The 22,192-nt window shown below is 40.9% G+C and overlaps 1 protein-coding gene across 1 annotated transcript; it reads left to right on the top strand.

Annotated features, from left to right (window-relative positions):
• Positions 1-335: 335 nt before the first annotated feature.
• On the top strand, positions 336-21,528 carry LOC124253402 (E3 ubiquitin-protein ligase arih1-like). Its single transcript, XM_046687163.1, has 14 exons — positions 336-854; positions 2,781-2,848; positions 3,234-3,321; positions 3,808-3,882; positions 4,573-4,724; positions 5,151-5,217; positions 5,640-5,746; positions 8,218-8,332; positions 8,562-8,692; positions 14,490-14,547; positions 15,106-15,189; positions 16,901-17,077; positions 17,865-17,977; positions 21,206-21,528. Exons 1-14 carry the CDS (start codon positions 651-653, stop codon positions 21,294-21,296), a joined length of 1,530 nt encoding a protein of 509 aa, XP_046543119.1. The 5' UTR covers positions 336-650; the 3' UTR covers positions 21,297-21,528.
• Positions 21,529-22,192: the final 664 nt, after the last annotated feature.

Raw genomic sequence — 22,192 nt, 5'->3', positions numbered from 1 at the left:
TGTTTTACATATGACCTCTTTCCAAAAAAGAATGAAATTGTTAGTCAGTTCCATGCCTGTTAAAAAAAAACCCAACAAAATACCCCTAACTGTATCCCAGGTTAAAACGGGTGGGTCAAAATCGACGATTACAAAAATATAACATGTCTATAAGAAATAGTCTCGAAATCTATCGCTATGTATGGTCCCACAGCCCCTTACACGGAATAGTACACATAAAATTATCATAAATATTTCTGTATTTTCATGGCTATTAACATGGTAGATTAGAGTTATTTCCCTTTATTGATCTTCCTTGAAGAGATATGAAAACGGTGTTTCCTACTACCCACAATGCAAAGAGATATGGTCTCTCCGAAGATGATGTCATCTCCGTAGAAAGTAATTGTTGTCAATGAGTGCTTTCTGGCGTACTAATTAGTATATTTATTGGTTCCCATTGCATTTGCAATACCCTTTAGTGTAATCGAAGTTATTAGCCGTGCGTTGCTAGCCTCCAAGGAGGAGCATCACACCTGTTGGAAATCTCCGAAGATGACGTCACAGACGTGAATACCCACATCTCAAGACGATCATAGAAGGGGACAAATATCATCAACAAACCATAGATAATATCGAGTAATTACCATCGTTACACCATCCATTTTGTGATGGATAGCGATGAAGATTTCTTCCAGGATGACCCGGAATCCGAGAGTTCAGAATATGATGATCTGCCCATGGAAATGGAGAACGCAGAGTCATCCGCTCAGGAAAAACAAGAAGAAGAGGATTTCCAATATGAAGTTTTGACCGCTGATCAAATTGTGCAGTATATGGTCGACTGTATAAAGGAAGTGAACTCAGTAGTTCAGGTACTGACAAGACCAATGCATGTTGATATTTTGACAATTTTAGGAATTTACGCCAAATTCACCCCTGTCAGCAGGATCATAATCTAAAAATAGATTGTTCCTGTGACTGTAAACCATTGTGCATTTCACAGAATTTTAATCATTTGCATTGCTACAATATTCCATAGTTTACACACTGTGTAGTTAGAGTTGTGGGATTAATGTATGTAAGTGTTTGCAGAAATTCACAGGGATCTTAGTTTACAGTATATGAACGATGTGGAAACGAAATTTATGATTTTGCTATGTTGGACATTGCAAACATTGCTAACAATCCCAACAATCTTGCTGTAAGCTTTTATGTAGGTGATTACAGTGGTGTTCAGAAATGCACTGTAAAGCTTGTCAAGATGGGCTTATTCCTCTGTGGTAATTTTGACAGAACTTTTCATCATGTTCCTGATAATATTTCTTGTTTACGTTGATACTTGTAACTCGTTGCACAAGGCGTTTAGCATTACAATTCTTTATTGGTAGATCATGTACTTCGTCAAATTTGGAAAATTTGTATGTTGCAAGCGGAAAACTATTATTTGGCTTAATTATAATGTCAGTTGTGTGAAATAATATATGAAATAAACAGTAGTGTTGTACATATTGTATGGCATTACACATTATTTTCTAATGGACCTATAGGAATCTACATGAGCTGTGTAGGGACTTTTCATTAACCATGTCATAAATTACTTCAAGTGGTAGCTGCCCAAACCTTTTTTCTTTTCTGCTATTAGCAGGATAATTGGGAATAAGTTTAAGTTCTGTCATGATCCATCCTATCTACATACACGCTCAAAGCACTTTGTTCTTTCTGTCGATCATTGGATGTCAATCTCAACAGCACATCATATTTTCAATCTCAAATCCCCGGGGGATCATACGACTTGTGCAGCCATTAGACGCACCAAGTTAATATGGCTTTCCGATCCTTACGAGGTACCCATTCACAGCTGGGTGGACTGGGACAAATAGTCACAGTACTTTGTCTGAGTTTTACTGCACATTGCTGTACCCGCAACTACATGTTTGCACATATTCATGTGGCCACCATCTGGTCATTTACCAATGGATTCGTGGGTTCTTTTAAGTGTACAGGGTTGTGTACTGTACACTTGGGGTTGTGACAACACGTTCACAGTCATAGTGTAAACATGTTGTGTATTCATATTCAAATGGTTCTTTCATCCATTATTGATATTATTTATCTTGTTTTTTTCTGTATGATTATTTTCTTTGTGATAAAGAAGATAGTTGGCAGCCCAGTGGTCCAACACACCAGATGTTGCACTCAATTTGTTTCAGCTCAGCTGAACCTCGGTTAATACTGACAGATATCAATAGTTTTATGCATGGACTATTGCATAACACACTTCAGAGCCTGTGTATCACATACATATGACTGGTCAGGTTATTTCAGACAGACAGACAAATTTATGCAGGTTTTTTCCATGTGCTCTTCTGCTAATCAGAGTGTAATCTTTCTGCAAAAACAACTATCATGTTATACAAACTATATACAGAGGTGTCTTGTATACACTATGACTACTCCATTGCTGCCTTAGGTATTACATTAGGAGCAGAATAGGGCAAGTTGTACTGCATGGAATATGAAACATAAGTGATCCTTGACTGTGATTCTTAGCCAGTCCACCGATATTGCAAACCAGTTTTGGAAACTGGCACTAATCTTGTAACATTGTCTTGGGGTATTACAATGCATTTGATTCATCATATTCATATATTAATGCATGTTAATGGGATGATGCTATCTTATGCCTGAAATAATGCACACTGACATAAAACCAGACGTAAACCCTCTTCCTATGTCCATTCATGGTTTACATTGGGTTAACCATATATATTATATTGGTTTTCTATGCTTTTTTTCAGATACCAGCAACAATTACAAGGATCTTGTTAAACCACTTCAGGTGGGACAAGGAGAAATTGATGGAAAGGTGAAAAAACCCATAAATAACAATTGTTACTTGTATAATGCAGCAAATACTGCTTTTTTCCAATGTTAAGTCATTGTCATTATCAGTAAAGTTGACTGTTCAACTATTTTGCATAACAATTAGTATGTTTAGTAAGGAAAAAAGAAATGCTAATATTGTATTTTACCCTGTTGACATTATTGATAACATTTTGGTTTCCATTATATTTTGTCCATCTTAACCTGGGTAAAAATAACAAGTCTAAATGCCCCTGTAGCAGTGAATTACTAGTTAAGCATGTTAAGTGTCAGTGTTCATAAGTTTGTATCAATACAGAACATATCTGATTATATATGTATGAGATATGTTTGAATATTGAAAATTTTCCTATTTCATTTCCTCTCAGATACTATGATGGGGATCAAGAAGGTTTGTTCTCTGAAGCTCATGTCATCAACCCTCACAAGAGAGAATCCCGTAGCAAAGACTCAAAGGTGATCTTTCACATAGCTGAGTCACTTAGAGGCTGCACTGGCCTTCAGGATAGTTTGACATGTACATTCCAATGAGTGTGAAAATCTTATACTCTGTCTGGTTTGATCCAACTTGGACAGCCTCCTTGGTGTAGTCATTTGAGCAACCACTCATAGAGCGGAAGGTCGCGGGTTCGATCCCTGGCTGCGTCATACCAAAAGACGTTAAAATATGGTACTTGTTGGTCCCTGCCTGGCGCTCGGCATTAATGGATCGACCCCATTTCACCTCACCTAACCTCAACTTACCTAGATCCAACTTGAACTTAACCTGCATTGTATTGGCAGTTGTAATTGCCACACTTGTCAAAGTAACATCACATTTCATTTGTACAATGTAACAACCACCACATTTCATGTTACGAAATACTGCACTGTTGTTTCAGTACAGCAAATATTTTCTTAAAACTCTGCCAACAGTAGTGAATTTTGTTGCTGTGATTCCAGAGGACAACACGGTCTGCTGCAGCTGCTGTGGAAGATGAGTGTTGTGAGATCTGTTGTGTGGATCAGAAACCAGGTGTAAGTTCACACAATATTCTGTTGGGTTTTCACTACCCTCTATAGCATTTACCTCAGCTAGATATTCTCTAATCTTTTCAAGTAACCTCTGTGCAAAATATATCCTTGTTGATCAGCTGGGGCGGTGATGTAGCCTAGTGGTTAAAGCGTTCACTCGTCATGCCGAAGACCCGGGTTCGATTCCCCACATGGGTACAATGTGTGGAGCCCATTTCTGGTGTCCCCCACCGTGATATTGCTGGAATATTGCTTAAAGTGGCATAAAACCATAATCACTCACTCACTCACTTGTTGATCAGCTTGAACTTGTCTTACAAATACTTATCAAAAGAAATTTGGGACGACTCAATTCTTTCATTTGCTTTAGTTAACTTGCCAAAATGAAGGATCTTATTTTAGAATTAAGGGACATGGATTTCTTAAAAATTGTTGCCCTTGTTGATTCAAGTGACTAGGTTGTTAAAAGTGACATCTGCTTCTGTGAGACTACAATTCAGGAAGGACTAGTAGTGTTTCCTTCTGGACTGCTGGAGGCACCATGATTAGGGTTAGCTTAAGGGTAGCTCTGTAGAACACCATGTTTACAATTAGTGCAAATTAAAGTTACATATTTACTGTGTAAGAACATATCCAATGTACCTAAGTTCAGCGTTGAGATTAAACATCTTAAATATTGAACATTTAAAACAGGAGGAGATGACAGGGCTGGAGTGTGGCCATCGGTTCTGTACAACATGCTGGGCAGATTACCTCACTGCCAAGATCATGGATGAGGGCATGGGACAGACCATCACATGTGCTGCCTACGGTTGTGATATTCTCGTAGATGATGCTACTGTAATGTAAGTACCAAATTTAACCTCATTAATACATACCTTTGGGACTTAATCACATGATACCATATTGATATACTTATGGTTATACAAATCCTTTGTTATGTACTCTCTCACTTACTAAGGTCTGTTCTGTTTTTCTCAAACCTGTATATCATTTCAGGAACTTCTTCTCACATTGCGATAACTGGAATACTGTTCAAAGATATGATGAACCTAACACCGAGACTCAGTCGCTATTTTTAGTTCTCTTGATGTAGATCTTTTTTTACTGTGATTGTATTGTGAAATACTTTTCAAGTTTGTTCTATAGATAATATTCCTCATATGTGAACATACCAGGCAAACTACAGAGACAGACCATAGTTTATTAATTCAGAAAGAAGTCATGCGTAACTGAGTTGTATACATATGTATATCTTGATTGTTTTGCAGGTCACTCATTAGCGATGCCAAAGTCAAGTTAAAATATCAACTCATTATAACAAATAGTTTTGTAGAGGTAAGTCTCATCTTGGTTTTGACCACGCTGTGGCAGTAATGCAAGTGTGGGCGAAACTGGGTTTTTTTCTCAATAAAATGGAATCATTATGAGATAATGGATGGAATGTGTTCATTCTCTATAGCACTCTAGTCATGATGTTCAAAGATCTGTAGGGAATTGATTACCATACCATGATAACTTGATAGAGATATACATTAAACGAGGAAATCACTTCAGAAAGTTCTTTTAATACTGGTACATAATACTGAAGAGTTGCTATATATTTATCAGGTACCATGTACATGATATATGAGTAGGGAAGTGTTACTGCCTACTGTTACTATATTTACAGACAACCCTTCATTACTAGCAGTGGCAGTTGATGTTATGTTTCAATGTGTTGACAGGTATGTTTCATATTTGTCCTATTTGTGTTCTAGTGTAATAGGTTACTACGATGGTGCCCAGCACCGGACTGTGGACACGTAGTCAAAGTGGGCTACTTTGACAACAAGCCAGTCACCTGTATCTGCAGTCACACATTCTGGTTTGTGTATATTAACACATTTGTCTGCTTTATATATTTTTATCCCCCTGGCATGCAGTGTATGAAATAAAGCTTGTCTGACCGCCCAAGATGGGCTAGATTTCTGAAGGACGGTCTAAATTTACAGCTATCCAGCCCGATGATCTGGTAATTTTTTTGTAGATATTATATACATCTGAGTAAGTTCACCATATCTTGGTGTCTGGTCTGGTTAAATCCATTTTGGGCTGGTAACATTTTGAAGTTTCCAGCCCTGATGTCTTGATGGGATTTTGGCTTATTTCATACACTGTGGCATGTAATGTTCGAAAACAGTTCAATATTTTTCAACAAAAATTGCTAGATATATCAAACAGAACCAACAGTGGTGCATTTTGCTTTTTACAGATTTTTGTCATTTTTAATTTTCTTTGTTTCCATGGAAACGTTTTGGACTTAGTCTCACAAGGGAGGGGTTGACTCGAAAACCGTTCAATATCTTTCAACAAAAGTGTGTATATATATTAAACAGAACCTAAAGTGGTGCCTTTTGCTATTTACAGATTTTTGTCATATATATTTTTCATGATTTCCATGGAAACGATTTGGACTTAGTCTAAAAAAATCATCAAGTAGGACTTGTAACTGACAGATGATTTGTTCGTTCAAATAGGTGGGGACAGAGGGGATTTGTCATCTTCTGATAACTCTTGTTTATATTAGCTTTTATTATATTTTTTATCCCCCCGGCATGTAATGCGGGGGGATATAGTCGACGCCTCGTCCTGCTGGCCAGCCGGCCGGCCGTAATCATTTTGTTTCCGGAGCATAAATCAAAAACCGTTCAATATTTTTCAACAAAACTTGGTGATATATCAGAACCTAATGTGGTGCCTCTTGCTATTTACAGATTTTTTGCATTTTTATTTTCCTTGGTTTCCATGGAAACGGTTTGAACTTAGTCTCAAAAAGGAGGGATTGGTTTCGTTTCCAGAGCACAACTCAAAACCGTTCAATATCTTTCTGCAAGACTTGGTAGATATATCAAACCTAAGCTAAAGTGGTGCCTTTGCTATTTACCGACTTTTGGCATTTTTATCCCCCACAACGCGTTTTGCGTGGGTTATTAAAATGGACTCCGTCCGTGCGTCCGTGCACATTTGTCTTTGCTGGAGCAGAACTCTAAAACCTTTCACTATTTCTTCACCAAACTTGGCACATGGATAGATTTGGTGGTGTACTGGTGCCTTTTGGTAGTTTTGGAATTCTGAATAAAATATTTTTGGCGTTTCTATGGCAACAAGTTTGACTTAGCCTGAAATTGGTGGTAGTGCTCTTTACCGGAGCAGAACTCTAAAACCGTTCACTATTTCTTCACCAAACATGGCACATACATAAATCTGGTGGTGTACTGGTACCTTTTGATAGTTTTGGATTCTGAATTAAATATTTTTGGCATATCCATGGCAACAAGTTTGACTTAGACTGAAATTGGTGATAGTGCTCCTTTCTGGAGCAGAACTTTAAAAACCTTTCAATACTCTCCTTCCACTTTTCTATATACACACCTAAATATTTGACATAATCATAACTCATAGACATAATCATGAAGAGTATTTTGCCATTGCGGGGGATATTGATGACTTTGTCTTCTTGTTATTTTTCTTGGTTTACCATGGAAACGTTTCAAGCTTAGTCTCAAAAAGGAGGGATTGGTTTTGTTTCTGGAGCACAACTCAGAAACCGTTCAATATCTTTCTACAAGACTTGGTAGATATATCAAACATAAGCTAAAGTGGTGCCTTTTGCTATTTGCAGATTTTTAGCATATTTGTTTTCCCCGGTTTCCATGGGAACGATTCGGCCGTAGTCTCAAAAGGGAGCGGTGGGTTTCGTTCCAGATCACAACTCGAAAACCGTTCAGTATCTTTCTACAAGACTTGACAGATATATCAAACAGATCTTAAAGTATTGCCTTTTGCTATTTGCAGATTTTTGGCATTTTAATTTTTCATGATTTCCATGGAAACAATTTGGACCTAGTCCCCCAAAATCAAGTTGGACTTTCAGTAATTGTCAGTTGATTTGTTCTTTCAAATTTATGGGGGCCGCGGGGATTTGTCATCTTCTGATTTCTGATCTGTTTACAAAATTAAATGCCGAATTCTTTTTCGTAAGGATAGGAACTTTATGCACTTATTTTATGTATTTAAGGTAAATAATATGTTCATAAATAATAAGACGTTGTTCACTGGTCTCGAGGGGGACATGGGTTGACAGGGAACACAAAGAAACATCGAGGGTACATCAACCCATGTCCCCCTCGAGACCAGTGAACAACTTATGTTTTACCAAGTTTCTTTGTTTGTGACCATTTTTATGTAATATTGATGTAATGTAATTATTTTGTTTCAAAGAACTGCTGTATACGGTGTTTGTCTTGTAACTGGACTTTCACACTGTCCTCATCGCCATGTTGTCTCCTGTTTCAGTTTTGCATGTGGAGAGAACTGGCATGACCCGGTCAAATGCAAATGGCTAAGAAAGTGGATCAAGAAATGTGATGATGATAGTGAAACCTCCAACTGGATAGCTGCAAATACTAAGGTTGGTTATTTTGACATGGTGGCTAAAATGTTTTTGGTTGTTGGGCAGTTGCTTTGTAATACCAAAGTAATGATTATGAAAAAGTATGGCTGCTGATTTCACTCGCAGACATTGACCAGTTCTAACTCTTCTTGATATTTTTTGGAATGTTCACAACACAAGGATTAAAAAGTTACTCACAGAGATCATTCATGTCTATTGTATTATGACTGTTTGAATTTGTTTGCAGGAATGTCCAAAATGTCATGTGACAATTGAGAAGGACGGTGGCTGCAACCACATGGTGTGTAAGAATCAAAACTGCAAAGCTGACTTCTGCTGGGTGTGCCTTGGGCCTTGGGAGCCTCATGGATCTTCATGGTATGGATACAATATGACTATTACTCTCCTGTGTGTGGTTATGTACCTTGGTCAGGGAAGATTTGTATGGCATTTAACTGCTCACCCTTCCAAATGATTGTGATTACTATGTTTTCACGTCCATATTATTGGTAAATACCCCTAGTACATGTGTACAAAATTGATGGAACAAACAGCCCCACACCCACCTACACACCCACACCCACTTACACACCCACACCCACACCCACACCCACACCCACACCCACACCCACCCCCCCTTAACATCATCACCCACCCTAGCTATGAATTATGAACGGTCCCTGAAGTGAATTTTTTTTTGAAACTGTGCACACTTTGAGACCAGGTTGACAACTGGTGCCTTTTACTATTTAGCGTTTATTAGAATTTGTCATTTTCTGTGTCCATGGCAAGTTTGAATGTTTTAGTGGTGAGTTTGTCTGTATCATATCTGTAAAATAAGTATTCTTTCATAAATTTGCATCCACCAAAGACAAGGGTTTTAACTGATGCTCTTTAGTGATATTTAGATATACAATTTTCCCATTTCCATGGCAACAAATGTGATTTTGATTCTGTTCATAGTGGCGTGTTTATCCGGACCATATCCCTAAAGCTTATAGGTATTCTTTCATGACATTGCACAAAGAAATACAAAGCTCTGAATTCCAATTCCATATTACTGTTTTGATCGCTCAATAACTTCCCTTGTATTCAGACAGAAAGATTAGATTTAAATTCTTTCAGTAAGTTAGTTTAAAGTAATATTCTGATGATTTGTTCATTTGTATGGGCCAGGGGATTGTCATCTTGAGATTCTTGTAATATTATCAGATGCTACCTGCAGCTCTCAAAATTGTGAAAAATGATGAAATTTTTAAACTTATCCTATCTCACGATTTGCACTTCTCTCTCTTGCTTTGACGCTGAGTGGAACGAATGAGAACTTTTCCTGTAGGTCTCCCTTGTCCATACGCCCGTGTTCCCCAGGCTGCTCTCCTTATAGGACAGGTCCCTAGTCCCGGCTAAGCGTGCAGCACGTTCCCCTGTCTACCCATGTGACTACCTCAGAGTGATCATTCTTCTTCTTGTCACACCACTGTGTGGACATATTGTGAGAGTTATCAGCTTTCCTTACAAGTTAACATCCTAAGTCACACTGTAACAATATTTACTTCCTCGGATCCCCACTCGTCATGTGTGGGTTGTATTGACTAGTGTTGGGATTTGGTTGAAATCTTACAATTGATGATTGGTTCGATACCAACGACCAATCATCAAAACAAATTGGTTAGCGGCATTTTTTAGATTTTCCTATTCAGGTTGTAGTTGCAGATAAGTATAAAGAAAAAGAATTTGGTTCTCTGTTGTTTTTTTGTTTTATTTAGAAACTGCACAAATTACACTTGCAGATTTCACATCCAGTGTAAAATGATTCAGTTCCAGTGTAACATTAACTTCCCAGATTCTTCAAGAAATATTCAGTCATGACTTTTCAGAAAGTGAAGTGAGTTTTCTAAGAATTAAACACGTTTTCCGGCCCTCACAACGTCCTAGATATGTTCCATCATCAAGTATTTCAAACTTCGATTACAGCGGTTCCCAAATCGTTTATGTTCGATTATGAGAAACGTGATCGATTGCTTGGTCGTTTGGCCACTACGACCAATCTTCGATTATTTCAATTAATCGGAACACCACTAGTATTGACCTGTGTTCCTGGAGCAAACATTGTCGGGAATGTGCTCCCTTATCAAGGACGTTTTTAGAGCATGTAGACATGCTTGCTCCCGTTGGCTGGCAGACAGAGCTCGTTACACTTCAACAGTTGATCACCCGACAAACCCCCGCTTTCAACGACCAGTATTAACTGCTCGTCGTCCGATTCTATTGGCGCATCATCAGATGTCTACTCGTCGTTCAGCCTCATCAAACCGCTCTGTGTTGCCAGCTGACTCACACAGCCGATCTACATCGTCAAATCGCCGAACCGATTCACCACACCGAATCGGTTCGCCATACCGAATGGATTCACCAGACCGAACCGTTTAGCCACGGCGTATGTGGATTACGACATCGACTCAATACGCCATAATATTAAGACTGTTTCTTATTGCCGAAACGGTTCACATCATTGATTCAATTCACAGCACCGAAACGACTCGCCTTGCCGTAACGGCTCTCTTCACCGAAACTATTCACCTCGGCCGGAACATTTCACTTCGCCTCACTGGTTCATCTGATCGTTTTAGATCTCTCCATCAGCTGAGATCATTTAAGTGTTTCGGATTACCGAACCGATTCAGATCACAGTCACGATCCAGCTCACACCGCCGATCAAGATCACGGACTGATTCAGATCACATCAACGTTCCGGCTCACCACCCTGAACCGATTTACCAGCCCGACTCGTACCGTTTCACCAGGCCGAACCGCTTCCTATCGTCGAACCAGTTCACCTGTCCGTTCAAGATCACTGAATTGTCATCATTCATCGAACTGTCAGCATTCGTCAATAATCCGTTCCTCGGACCTAGCCAGCAATTGAGCTTATTCACGAATTGGGCGATTCACCAATCGTGTTATTTCCAACACGGCGCATGTTACCAGCCTATCAGAGCCTATGCCAAATGTGGCTGGGATGCCTCCCAAGACACTTAACCCACATCGAACCTCGTCTTTGTTTTCATGGTTCGGGCTATGCCAGTCACCTATAAGATTCAGGAATGGTTTTGGTTGATTCGACACACATGATCGCATGGTTCGCCGACCACCTACAGCTACCTAGAGCAAGATACAAGATGTTCTATTGATTACATTCAACATGAAGGATCAGGACTTGTCAACACTGGTTTTCCACATCCTCAATGAGGTTCGTGAACTTGCATCTAGATAGGGCCAAATTTGTCGAACTCTGCTAGTTTTCAACACGATCCCAGTTTTCAGGGCATCTGTGAGGCGCTGAATTCCTCATTACGAAGTGGCAAGCTCTAAGCTCGACAAATTGATTTGTTTATCCGGTTTACCTTACGGCTTGTGAGGCGCTCAATGTTTTTAGTCACATAAATTATCCCACCTCGTACCCCTTTTTCGGCTGGTTGAACAGAGGTAGTAGCTATGTGCTTCACCATGCCGAATCGATTTACATGTGATGTCAGTAGCGCAGTCATCTAGACATATAACGCTCGGCACTTGACGGTCTGACGATCCCAGTTCTCAAGAGTCCTCCGTGACCGGGGCTCATCTCATTCCAGATTTAATCTACCATCCGATCTTCACCTTTGATGAATGATTCGGTTCAACGAATCTACCCTTCGGTGTAGATGTCAGTTCTACAACCACCCGATAGGGCATTACTAGATAAGCTTGCTAGCCAGGAATACTTTACCACGCTTCACTGAGTCTTGTTACTACAGACTACTGGTAACAGCATGTTTGTGTATCGCTGGGTGCAATTATTGCAGATGGTTTGTCATCTTCAGCTCCCTTTGTTTTACATGATAAGCAAGTTTCTGGACAGATAACAGATGGGTCAAGTTTTTGCGCATGGTACCAGCAGTGATGTTTTGTCAATTAGCCAGCATAGCTCATCCCGGGAATTTATAGGTTGCGACTCGCCCGGTTAACCGAAGACCGTTTTGTTCGTTTTTTTTGTCACTCGTGTGTAACATGTGCAAATGGCGGACTACTGTTTGTTTACCGGAATTTTGATGATTAGAGTGACTATGAAGTGCCCTTGCAGACTTGTCTTGGTCCCACAAATCGGATATCAAGTCCAGCCTTTAAATGCTAGTAACAATGAACGGTGCCATTCCCGGTAAGAGTGATTGTGTCGGGATTTCGACAGCCAGTCGAGAGAGACTGCTTATCGAGGGTGACAGACAGAAACACCCGTGAACGGTTTGACTTTTTGCTGGGGTTACTCGGTTTTCTACATTAGCTCAAGCACTGAGTTCAGAGGTCACTGCAGTTATGTGTGGACTGTCACCAGGCAGCGATCTACTACCTTTCTCACTCTACCTGGCGAACCATCATTTTGTTCGGCCAACCAAAACATTCCTGAGGTCGCCGATCGTATGAATTTCTTCAATTCGTTAACAATGTGAACGTTCCTGTAGATTGACTGACAATCTCCATGCGCCGAACATACTACATTCAGCACTCCGTTAGAACTGACATAGTAGCTCGACTTATTGAACGTTCTTATATCAGGAGATATCTCTTTGTCAGAGGCAAGAGTGTTAGACCTCTCATTTCCTTCGACCTGTGAGACGCCTACCTTCACATCCTGATACATCCAGACTATCGGAAGTATCTTCGATTTTCTTTCAAGGGCGTCATTGATACCAATGGAGGGTCCTGCTGTTTGGCATATGTACGGCCCCGTGGCTTTTTACTCAGATACCCAATCCGATAACAAGCTACCTGCATTGTCTAGGCGTGACATTCGAGAACTATATCGACGACTGTGTTCAAGCCCAGCAGGATCAAGTCGTCCTTCCTCTCCACAGGCAGTTCATCATCAATTTGAAGAAATGCTGAATTCGGAGAAATCGGAGGTAACACTGTCCCGGTGATTTCTTTTTATTGGGACAATATTCAACACGACAGGTCATGATGTTTGTGCCCCAGGAGAGGTGGGGCAAGATTCAGTGCAACGCACCACTAGTGCTGGTCCAACCCACAACTTTTCACCAGTGGCAGAAGTTACTAGGGTGGTTGACGTCGGCACAAGCGCTGACTGACAGGGGCCAGCTGCAGCTTCGCCCTCTTCAGATGTTTCTGTGCCCATACATCCAGGACGACAACCCCAGGGAGTTGATTCGTCTTCCCGCACAACTACATTCAGTCTTTCGTTGGTGGCTCAACAAGTGGAATGTTTGTGTTGGAGTCTCTATGGTGCCCTTCACACCTGTTCGTCGACACATCTTTCAAGCTGGGGTGCTCACTTTCTCCATCAAGTGGCCTAGCAGTAGTCATCAGGAGAAAGAGCCCTTCATATCAACGAATTGGAATTCAGCACTGTCATTCTCGCCGTTCGGCATTGGGCAGTTGAACTACGGTTCACTCATATACTAATTCAATCAGACATTTCGATGGTAATTTTGTACATAAACCATCAGGGGTCGACAGGATCAGCAGCTCTGCTTCAGTTGATGTTTCGAATTTATCATCTTGAGATAGATAAGTTTAAAATTTGAATATGAATTGTATATTTATATACTTATCCTATCTCACGAGATGGATGCCCACCCAGCCTCCCTTCTACTCAGATTACGTCAGTTACGTATAACTGTCATTGGATCCAAGAAGAGAATGATCACTCTGAGGTAGTCACGTGGGTAGACAGGGGAACGTGCTGCACGCTTAGCCGGGACTAGGGACCTGTCCTATAAGGAGAGCAGCCTGGGGAACACGGGCGTATGGACAAAAGAGGCCTACAGCAAAAGTTCTCATTCGTTCCACTCAGCGTCAAAGCAAGAGAGAGAAGTGCAAATCGTGAGATAGCTAAGTAAAATTTTCAAATTCAATTAAGTTTATGGTATGAAAAGGTAATAAAATTATCAAGAAATTCAATCAAACTTCAGATAGTTCGATAACACTGCCCATCTTAATTCGAAGTGTTAAAACTGTATTCCATAGAAAGTATTTGCGTTTATAGGGTTTAACCAACTTGACTTCCATGAAAGACCATGACATGTTACTTATGGTACAGATGCTTTGAAATAGTCTTTGAAACAGTACACCTATATGCCAGACATGTACCTAGTTTGATGATGTCTGTGTTTGTTTCAAGGTACAACTGTAACAGATACAATGAAGATGAAGCCAAAAAAGCCAGAGATGCACAGGAGGTAGGTATCTGACTACAGGTTATGAAAGCATTCCGTTTGATAGGGCTGCGCAATATAACCGGTTCACCGGTATTTACCGGTTCAGACATGAAAACGATACGTATTGCGATACGCTGATCGAAAACCGGTATTTTGACATGCATTCGGATATTTCCGTTTTTTTAATTGTACTTAATTAGTGCCAAATGTTACTTAAATTTTAATTTGTCATGATTAAAAGTTTTAATAAAAGGTGAATCAATCATAGTGATTTTGTTGTGTTTTTGCTTTATAATCAAGCATTAACTCGATTATAAGTAGTTTTTGTTAAAAAAAATAATCCTTGAAATATATTGCAATACATATCGCAATATATCGCAATATGAAAATTCTCTGCAATATCCACCCCTACTGTTTGAATTCTGGGGAAAAATTCCCCAGAACCTTTCTTTGTTGTCATTGTACGTATGGATGGATGGATATGTATCATATGTATTGTATATATTTGTATATGAATACTGTAATTCCTCTTTCTAATACTTTGTTCCTTTGAATTGCTTATTTTGTGTTTCATCACAGAAGTCCAGAGCAGCACTACAACGGTACCTGTTCTACTGCAATCGCTACATGAACCATATGCAGAGCCTTAAGTTTGAACACAAGGTTTGTGGGATATACAGATTTATAGTACTAGAAATAGAGGTAAACTGTAAACTGAAAACACTTCACATCTTTAGTAATTGATCCAGTATATGAGTGTAGATAAACCAATGTCTTAACTTGAATCTTATTATCAGTATCAAAATGAGATGTCTGGTTCATAAGCTGAACCACCAACCTTCATTCATCTTGTCATCTTGTCATGAGTGTCAGTAAATCCGTGGAAACATGTGCATGGCTGATTACTATTTCAGGCTCTTTTACGAGACAGATTCCCATGATAATATTAATCCCAAAATCCCTCCAGTAACACCTGTCAGACTATATATAACACTATTCACCACACATCCCTCCTGTAACACCTGTCAGACTATATATAACACTATTCACCACACATCCCTCCTGTAACACCTGTCAGACTATATATAACACTATTCACCACACATCCCTCCTGTAACACCTGTCAGACTATATATAAAACTATTCACCACACATCCCTCCTGTAACACCTGTGAGACTATGTTATAACACTATTCACCACACATCCCTCCTGTAACACCTGTCAGACTATGTTATAACACTATTCACCACACATCCTTCCTGTAACACCTGTCAGACTATGATATAACACTATTCACCACACATCCCTCCTGTAACACCTGTCAGACTATGTTATAACACTATTCACCACACATCCCTTCTGTAACACCTGTTGGACTGTTATAACATTCACCAAACATCCCTCCTGTGACACCTCTCAGACTATGTTATAATACTATTCACCACACATCCCTCCAGTAACACCTGTCAGACTATGTATATAACACTATTTCACCACACATCCCTCCTGTAACACCTGTCAGACTATGTTATAACACTATTCACCACACATCCCTCCAGTAACACCTGTCAGACTATGTATATAACACTATTTCACCACACATCCCTCCTGTAACACCTGTCAGACTATGTATATAACACTATCACCACACATCCCTCCTGTAACACCTGTCAGACTATATATAACACTATTCACCACACATCCCTCCAGTAACACCTGTCAGACTATGTTAAAACACTATTCACCACACATCCCTCCAGTAACACCTGTCAGACTATGTTATAACACTATTCACCACACATCCCTCCAGTAACACCTGTCAGACTATGTATATAACACTATTTTACCACACATCCCTCCTGTGACACCTGTCAGACTATGTTATAACACTATTCACCACACATCCCTCCAGTAACACCTGTCAGACTATGTATATAACACTATTTCACCACACATCCCTCCTGTAACACCTGTCAGACTATGTTATAACACTATTCACCACACATCCCTCCTGTAACACCTGTCAGACTATGTTAAAACACTATTCACGACACATCCCTCCTGTAACACCTGTCAGACTATGTATATAACACTATTTCACCATACATCCCTCCTGTGACACATGTCAGACTATGTTATAACACTATTCACCACACATCCCTCCAGTAACACCTGTCAGACTATATATAACACTATTCATCACACATCCCTTCAGTAACACCTGTCAGACTATGTTATAACACTATTCACCACACATCCCTCCAGTAACACCTGTCAGACTATGTTATAACACTATTTCACCACACATCTCTCCTGTAACACCTGTTGGACTATGTTATAACACTATTTCACCACACATCTCTCCTGCTGCAGCTATATGCCTCTGTGCGGGCCAAGATGGAGGAGATGCAGCAACAGAACATGTCCTGGATCGAGGTGCAGTTTCTGAAAAAGGCTGTGGATGTTCTGTGCCAGTGCCGTCAGACACTCATGTACACATATGTCTTCGCCTTCTACCTGAGAAAGAACAACCAGTCCATCATATTTGAGGTGTGTTGCAAATTATGCATTAAAGTAAAGGATAGTGTAATTGTAATGGTAAAGTCCTGATGGCAACAGTCAAAATATTTAAGGGCTCCCAACTACTGTTGCAGAAAGTCTCACTGATTTGAAAATTCAGCATAAACCCACTGTGTTCCAGGTTGTCTCAGTGTAGATTTGGTGTTTAATTTGGAATTAGATAAACTATTGCATCTTCAGCGAGATTAAATTTCAGAACACTGTAGGTTAACTTCCTTTCTGCCATGATAAAATTAAATGTTTGGTGATGACAATGATATTGAGTGAAATGGCAATTGTGACAGCCCACTATTTTGAGCAAGTTTTCCATCTGGATGGACAAAACACCTAAAATTATATAATGTCATTGTCTATGATGCATTTGTTTCACGTGATACTTTACTCCCATATATGACACACATTGAAGTGTGAGCTCAGGTATGTCAAGTAATCATGAAGTGAACACCACAAATTAAGCATGCCTTAGAAGGTTCAGTTCTACTTCAAATGGCATAATTTGTCAAAGCTACAGAAATGTCCCTCAAACGCCAACTCTAATACTTGAAATGAACTCTTTGTTGATTTCTTTGTGTTTGGTCGATTTCATGTATGGACTGCAACTGTGCATTTTTAGGTTGTGAATTGATCATTCTGATCGACCCGTCAGAACTGAGCATTTTCCAAATTTGTAGTTGGAATTATAACATTGATGGATCTGTCTTTGAATATGTTGTCACTTGGGATTAGCTGAACCACATGACATGATGCTGTTTGCTAGGACAATCAGCGAGATCTGGAGACAGCAACAGAGCAGCTGTCTGAGTATCTGGAGAGGGACATTTCTTCTGATGTACTGCATGACATCAAGCAGAAGGTCCAGGATAAATACAGGTACACCGTAACAGTGTGTGGGTAGATACTGGAACAATACAGGTTCTAGGAATGTTGGCTGAGGTCAGGCATGGGAAGACTCCAACCAATTTTTTTGGGATCAGGTATTGGATGATGCAGGTTCCAGGAATGTAGGGCGTGTCAGGTACAGGAAGAATACAGGTTCCAGGAATGTAGGGTGGGGCAGGTATTGGGAGAATACAGGTTCCAGGAATGTAGGGTGGGGCCAGGGCCAGGTATGGGTACAAGGAGAATACAGGTTCCAGGAATAAGGTTCCAGGAATATAGGGGGCCAGGTGCATTGGGAGAATACAGGTTCCAGGAATGTAGGGTGGGGCCAGGTATTGGGAGGAAATACAGGTTCAGGTATTGGAATGTAGGGTGGGAATGTAGGTGTGGGGTCAGGTATTGAATACAGGTTCCAGGAAAGAAGGGTCAGGTATTGGGAGAATACAGGTCAGGTATAGGGTGGGTCAGGTATTGGGAGAATACAGGTCAGGAATCCAGGTGTTGGGAATATAGGAATGTGGGTCAGGTGTGGGAAGAATACAGGTTCCAGGAATACAGGTATTGTTCAGGTTCAGGAATGTAGGGTGTGGTCAGGTACAGGGAGAATACAGGTTCCAGGAATATAGGGTGGGGTCAGGTATGGGAAGAATACAGGTTCCAGGAATGTAGGGTGGGGCCAGGTATGGGAAGAATACAGGTTCCAGGAATGTAGGGTGGGTCAGGTATTGGGAGAATACAGGTTCCAGGAATATAGGGTGGGTCAGGTATTGGGAGAATACAGGTTCCAGGAATGTAGGGTGGGGTCAGGTATTGGGAGAATACAGGTTCCAGGAATGTAGGGTGGGTCAGGTATGGGAAGAATACAGGTTCCAGGAATATAGGGTGGGGCCAGGTATAGGGAAGAATACAGGTTCCAGGAATATAGGGTGGGTCAGGTATTGGAAGAATACAGGTTCCAGGAATATAGGGTGGGTCAGGTATTGGGAGAATACAGGTTCAAGAATATAGGGGGTCAGGTATTGGGAGAATACAGGTTCCAGGAATGTAGGGGGGGTCAGGTATGGGAGGAATACAGGTTCAGGAATATAGGGTGGGTCAGGTATTGGGAGAATACAGGTTCAGGAATGTAGGGTGGGGTCAGGTATTGGGAGAATACAGGTTCCAGGAATATAGGGTGGGGCCAGGTATTGGGAGAAGAATACAGGTTCCAGGAATGTAGGGTGGGGTCAGGTATTGGGAGAATACAGGTTCAGGAATGTAGGGTGGGTCAGGTATTGGAGAATACAGGTTCCAGGAATATAGGGTGGGTCAGGTATGGGAAGAATACAGGTTCCAGGAATGTAGGGTGGGTCAGGTATGGGAAGAATACAGGTTCCAGGAATATAGGGTGGGGCCAGGTATTGGGAGAATACAGGTTCCAGGAATGTAGGGTGGGTCAGGTATTGGGAGAATACAGGTTCCAGGAATGTAGGGTGGGGCCAGGTATGGGAAGAATACAGGTTCCAGGAATGTAGGGTGGGTCAGGTATTGGAAGAATACAGGTTCCAGGAATATAGGGGGTATTGGGAGGAATACAGGTTCAGGAATTGGGAGGAGAATACAGGTTCCAGGAATGTAGGGTGGGGTCAGGTATGGGGAGAATACAGGTTCCAGGAATATAGGGTGGGTCAGGTATTGGGAGAATACAGGTTCCAGGAATGTAGGGTGGGTCAGGTATTGGGAGAATACAGGTTCCAGGAATATAGGGTGGGGCCAGGTATTGGGAGAATACAGGTTCCAGGAATGTAGGGTGGGGTCAGGTATTGGGAGAATACAGGTTCCAGGAATATAGGGTGGGTCAGGTATTGGGAGAATACAGGTTCCAGGAATGTAGGGTGGGTCAGGTATTGGGAGAATACAGGTTCCAGGAATATAGGGTGGGTCAGGTATGGGAAGAATACAGGTTCCAGGAATGTAGGGTGGGGTCAGGTATGGGAAGAATACAGGTTCCAGGAATATAGGGTGGGGCCAGGTATTGGGAGAATACAGGTTCCAAGAATGTAGGGTGGGGTCAGGTATTGGGAGAATACAGGTTCCAAGAATGTAGGGTGGGTCAGGTATTGGGAGAATACAGGTTCCAAGAATGTAGGGTGGGTCAGGTATTGGGAGAATACAGGTTCCAAGAATGTAGGGTGGGTCAGGTATTGGGAGAATACAGGTTCCAGGAATATAGGGTGGGTCAGGTATTGGGAGAATACAGGTTCCAGGAATGTAGGGTGGGGTCAGGTATTGGGAGAATACAGGTTCCAGGAATATAGGGTGGGTCAGGTATGGGAAGAATACATGTTCCAGGAATATAGGGTGGGTCAGGTATTGGGAGAATACAGGTTCCAGGAATGTAGGGTGGGTCAGGTATTGGGAGAATACAGCTTCCAGGAATATAGGGTGGGTCAGGTATGGGAAGAATACAGGTTCCAGGAATGTAGGGTGGGACCAGGTATGGGAAGAATACAGGTTCCAAGAATGTAGGGTGGGTCAGGTATTGGAAGAATACAGGTTCCAGGAATATAGGGTGGGGCCAGGTATTGGGAGAATACAGGTTCCAGGAATATAGGGTGGGTCAGGTATTGGGAGAATACAGGTTCCAGGAATATAGGGTGGGTCAGGTATTGGAAGAATACAGGTTCCAGGAATATAGGGTGGGGCCAGGTATTGGGAGAATACAGGTTCCAAGAATGTAGGGTGGGGTCAGGTATTGGGAGAATACAGGTTCCAAGAATATAGGGTGGGTCAGGTATTGGGAGAATACAGGTTCCAAGAATGTAGGGTGGGTCAGGTATTGGGAGAATACAGGTTCCAGGAATATAGGGTGGGTCAGGTATTGGGAGAATACAGGTTCCAGGAATGTAGGGTGGGTCAGGTATTGGGAGAATACAGGTTCCAGGAATATAGGGTGGGTCAGGTATTGGGAGAATACAGGTTCCAGGAATGTAGGGTGGGGTCAGGTATTGGGAGAATACAGATTACATTAAAGCGTGTTCAAGAACACAGCATTCAATACAAACTAACTGGCAATGGATAAAATTGTTGGCCATTCTCATAAATATGTATGCTTTTTTCTTCTTGGACACATTGCATGCAAAGTAAGCTATTGCATCATACTTTAAAGATGTGCCATTGCCCCCACCCTGAGTTTTGGATTGACTGATCAAAGCTGACAGTTTTCTTTGGGCTTGACAGATATTGTGAGAGCCGTCGCAAGGTGCTTTTGGACCATGTACATGAAGGCTATGAGAAAGATCTATGGGAATACATCGAAGACTTCCCCTGATGTCTCTGCTGTACTCGCAACATTTGGACACCTTTATCCTGTTTTAACCAATTGAGAACATGTTTGAAAATTCTGAGCTTCACATTTGAGTTGTTGTTTCACAAGGCAGTACGCTACTAAACCTGTCAACCCTCCCTTTTCCTCACGGAGATTGTGGCCATTTGGAATGTTACTGCCAAATTCTGAGACAGTTCAGAAAATTGTTTGATTAAAACTCACTTTTGATGTCTGATATGCTTTGTTATGTTTCAGTTGATGGGGCTATATGTCTCCATGGTGATTAAAATGTGGGGGTTGACAGCCACCACTTGGTTTCATCAAAACACTAGTGAAAGCTATTCTGTATTGAAAACAAACAAAACTTGGTTTCATTTTTCATGCAAATCCATCCACTAGAAGTTCATATTTAAAATCTGAATTCCTGATTTGGACTATATTGTATATCAGGGGGAGTATATTATTGCATACGTTGGGGTGGGGATTTGAATTTCATGACAACATAAGATTTACTAGGTTGAGTAAAAGTTCCATTTAATTATTTTGGTTTGTTGAGAGACTATTTCTGAATGAATGAGAGTGGATCGTGGTGGTACATATCCCAGGGAATCTTTGAAAGGCTATAATTATTACAGACACATACTTGAAAGATACAAAATGGTTGCTGCTTGTATGGCACAGTAGGAGGTGCTATTCTTGTGTTTGATTCTGTCAGCTTTTGGAAATACTACAATTTGCAGATCATGGTAGCTTCATTGGTCAGTAAATATGAAGGTGTCAAATTTGATGCAAATTATCAAATAACAACTAAAATACATTATATGTATTCATAGTGTAGGCTTTTTCAAGACAATGTACATAATATGACAGTATATAGATGTTTTGCCCTAATAGGGATG

Source organism: Haliotis rubra, unplaced genomic scaffold (assembly GCF_003918875.1).
Source record: "Haliotis rubra isolate DU_JTF1 unplaced genomic scaffold, ASM391887v1 Scf54, whole genome shotgun sequence".
In the NCBI taxonomy this organism is placed as follows: domain Eukaryota; kingdom Metazoa; phylum Mollusca; class Gastropoda; order Lepetellida; family Haliotidae; genus Haliotis; species Haliotis rubra.
Note: the sequence above shows the minus strand (reverse complement) of the source record. Positions and strands in the feature narration are given on the sequence as shown.

Bases quoted from the DNA above. Each gene is read 5' to 3' on its own strand.
- LOC124253402 (XM_046687163.1), top strand. From the start codon at position 651: ATGGATAGCGATGAAGATTTCTTCCAGGATGACCCGGAATCCGAGAGT. The intron at 3,883-4,572 runs GTAAGTTCACAC...CATTTAAAACAG, and splicing joins GTGTGGATCAGAAACCAGGT to GAGGAGATGACAGGGCTGGA. The intron at 5,218-5,639 runs GTAAGTCTCATC...TTTGTGTTCTAG, and splicing joins TAACAAATAGTTTTGTAGAG to TGTAATAGGTTACTACGATG.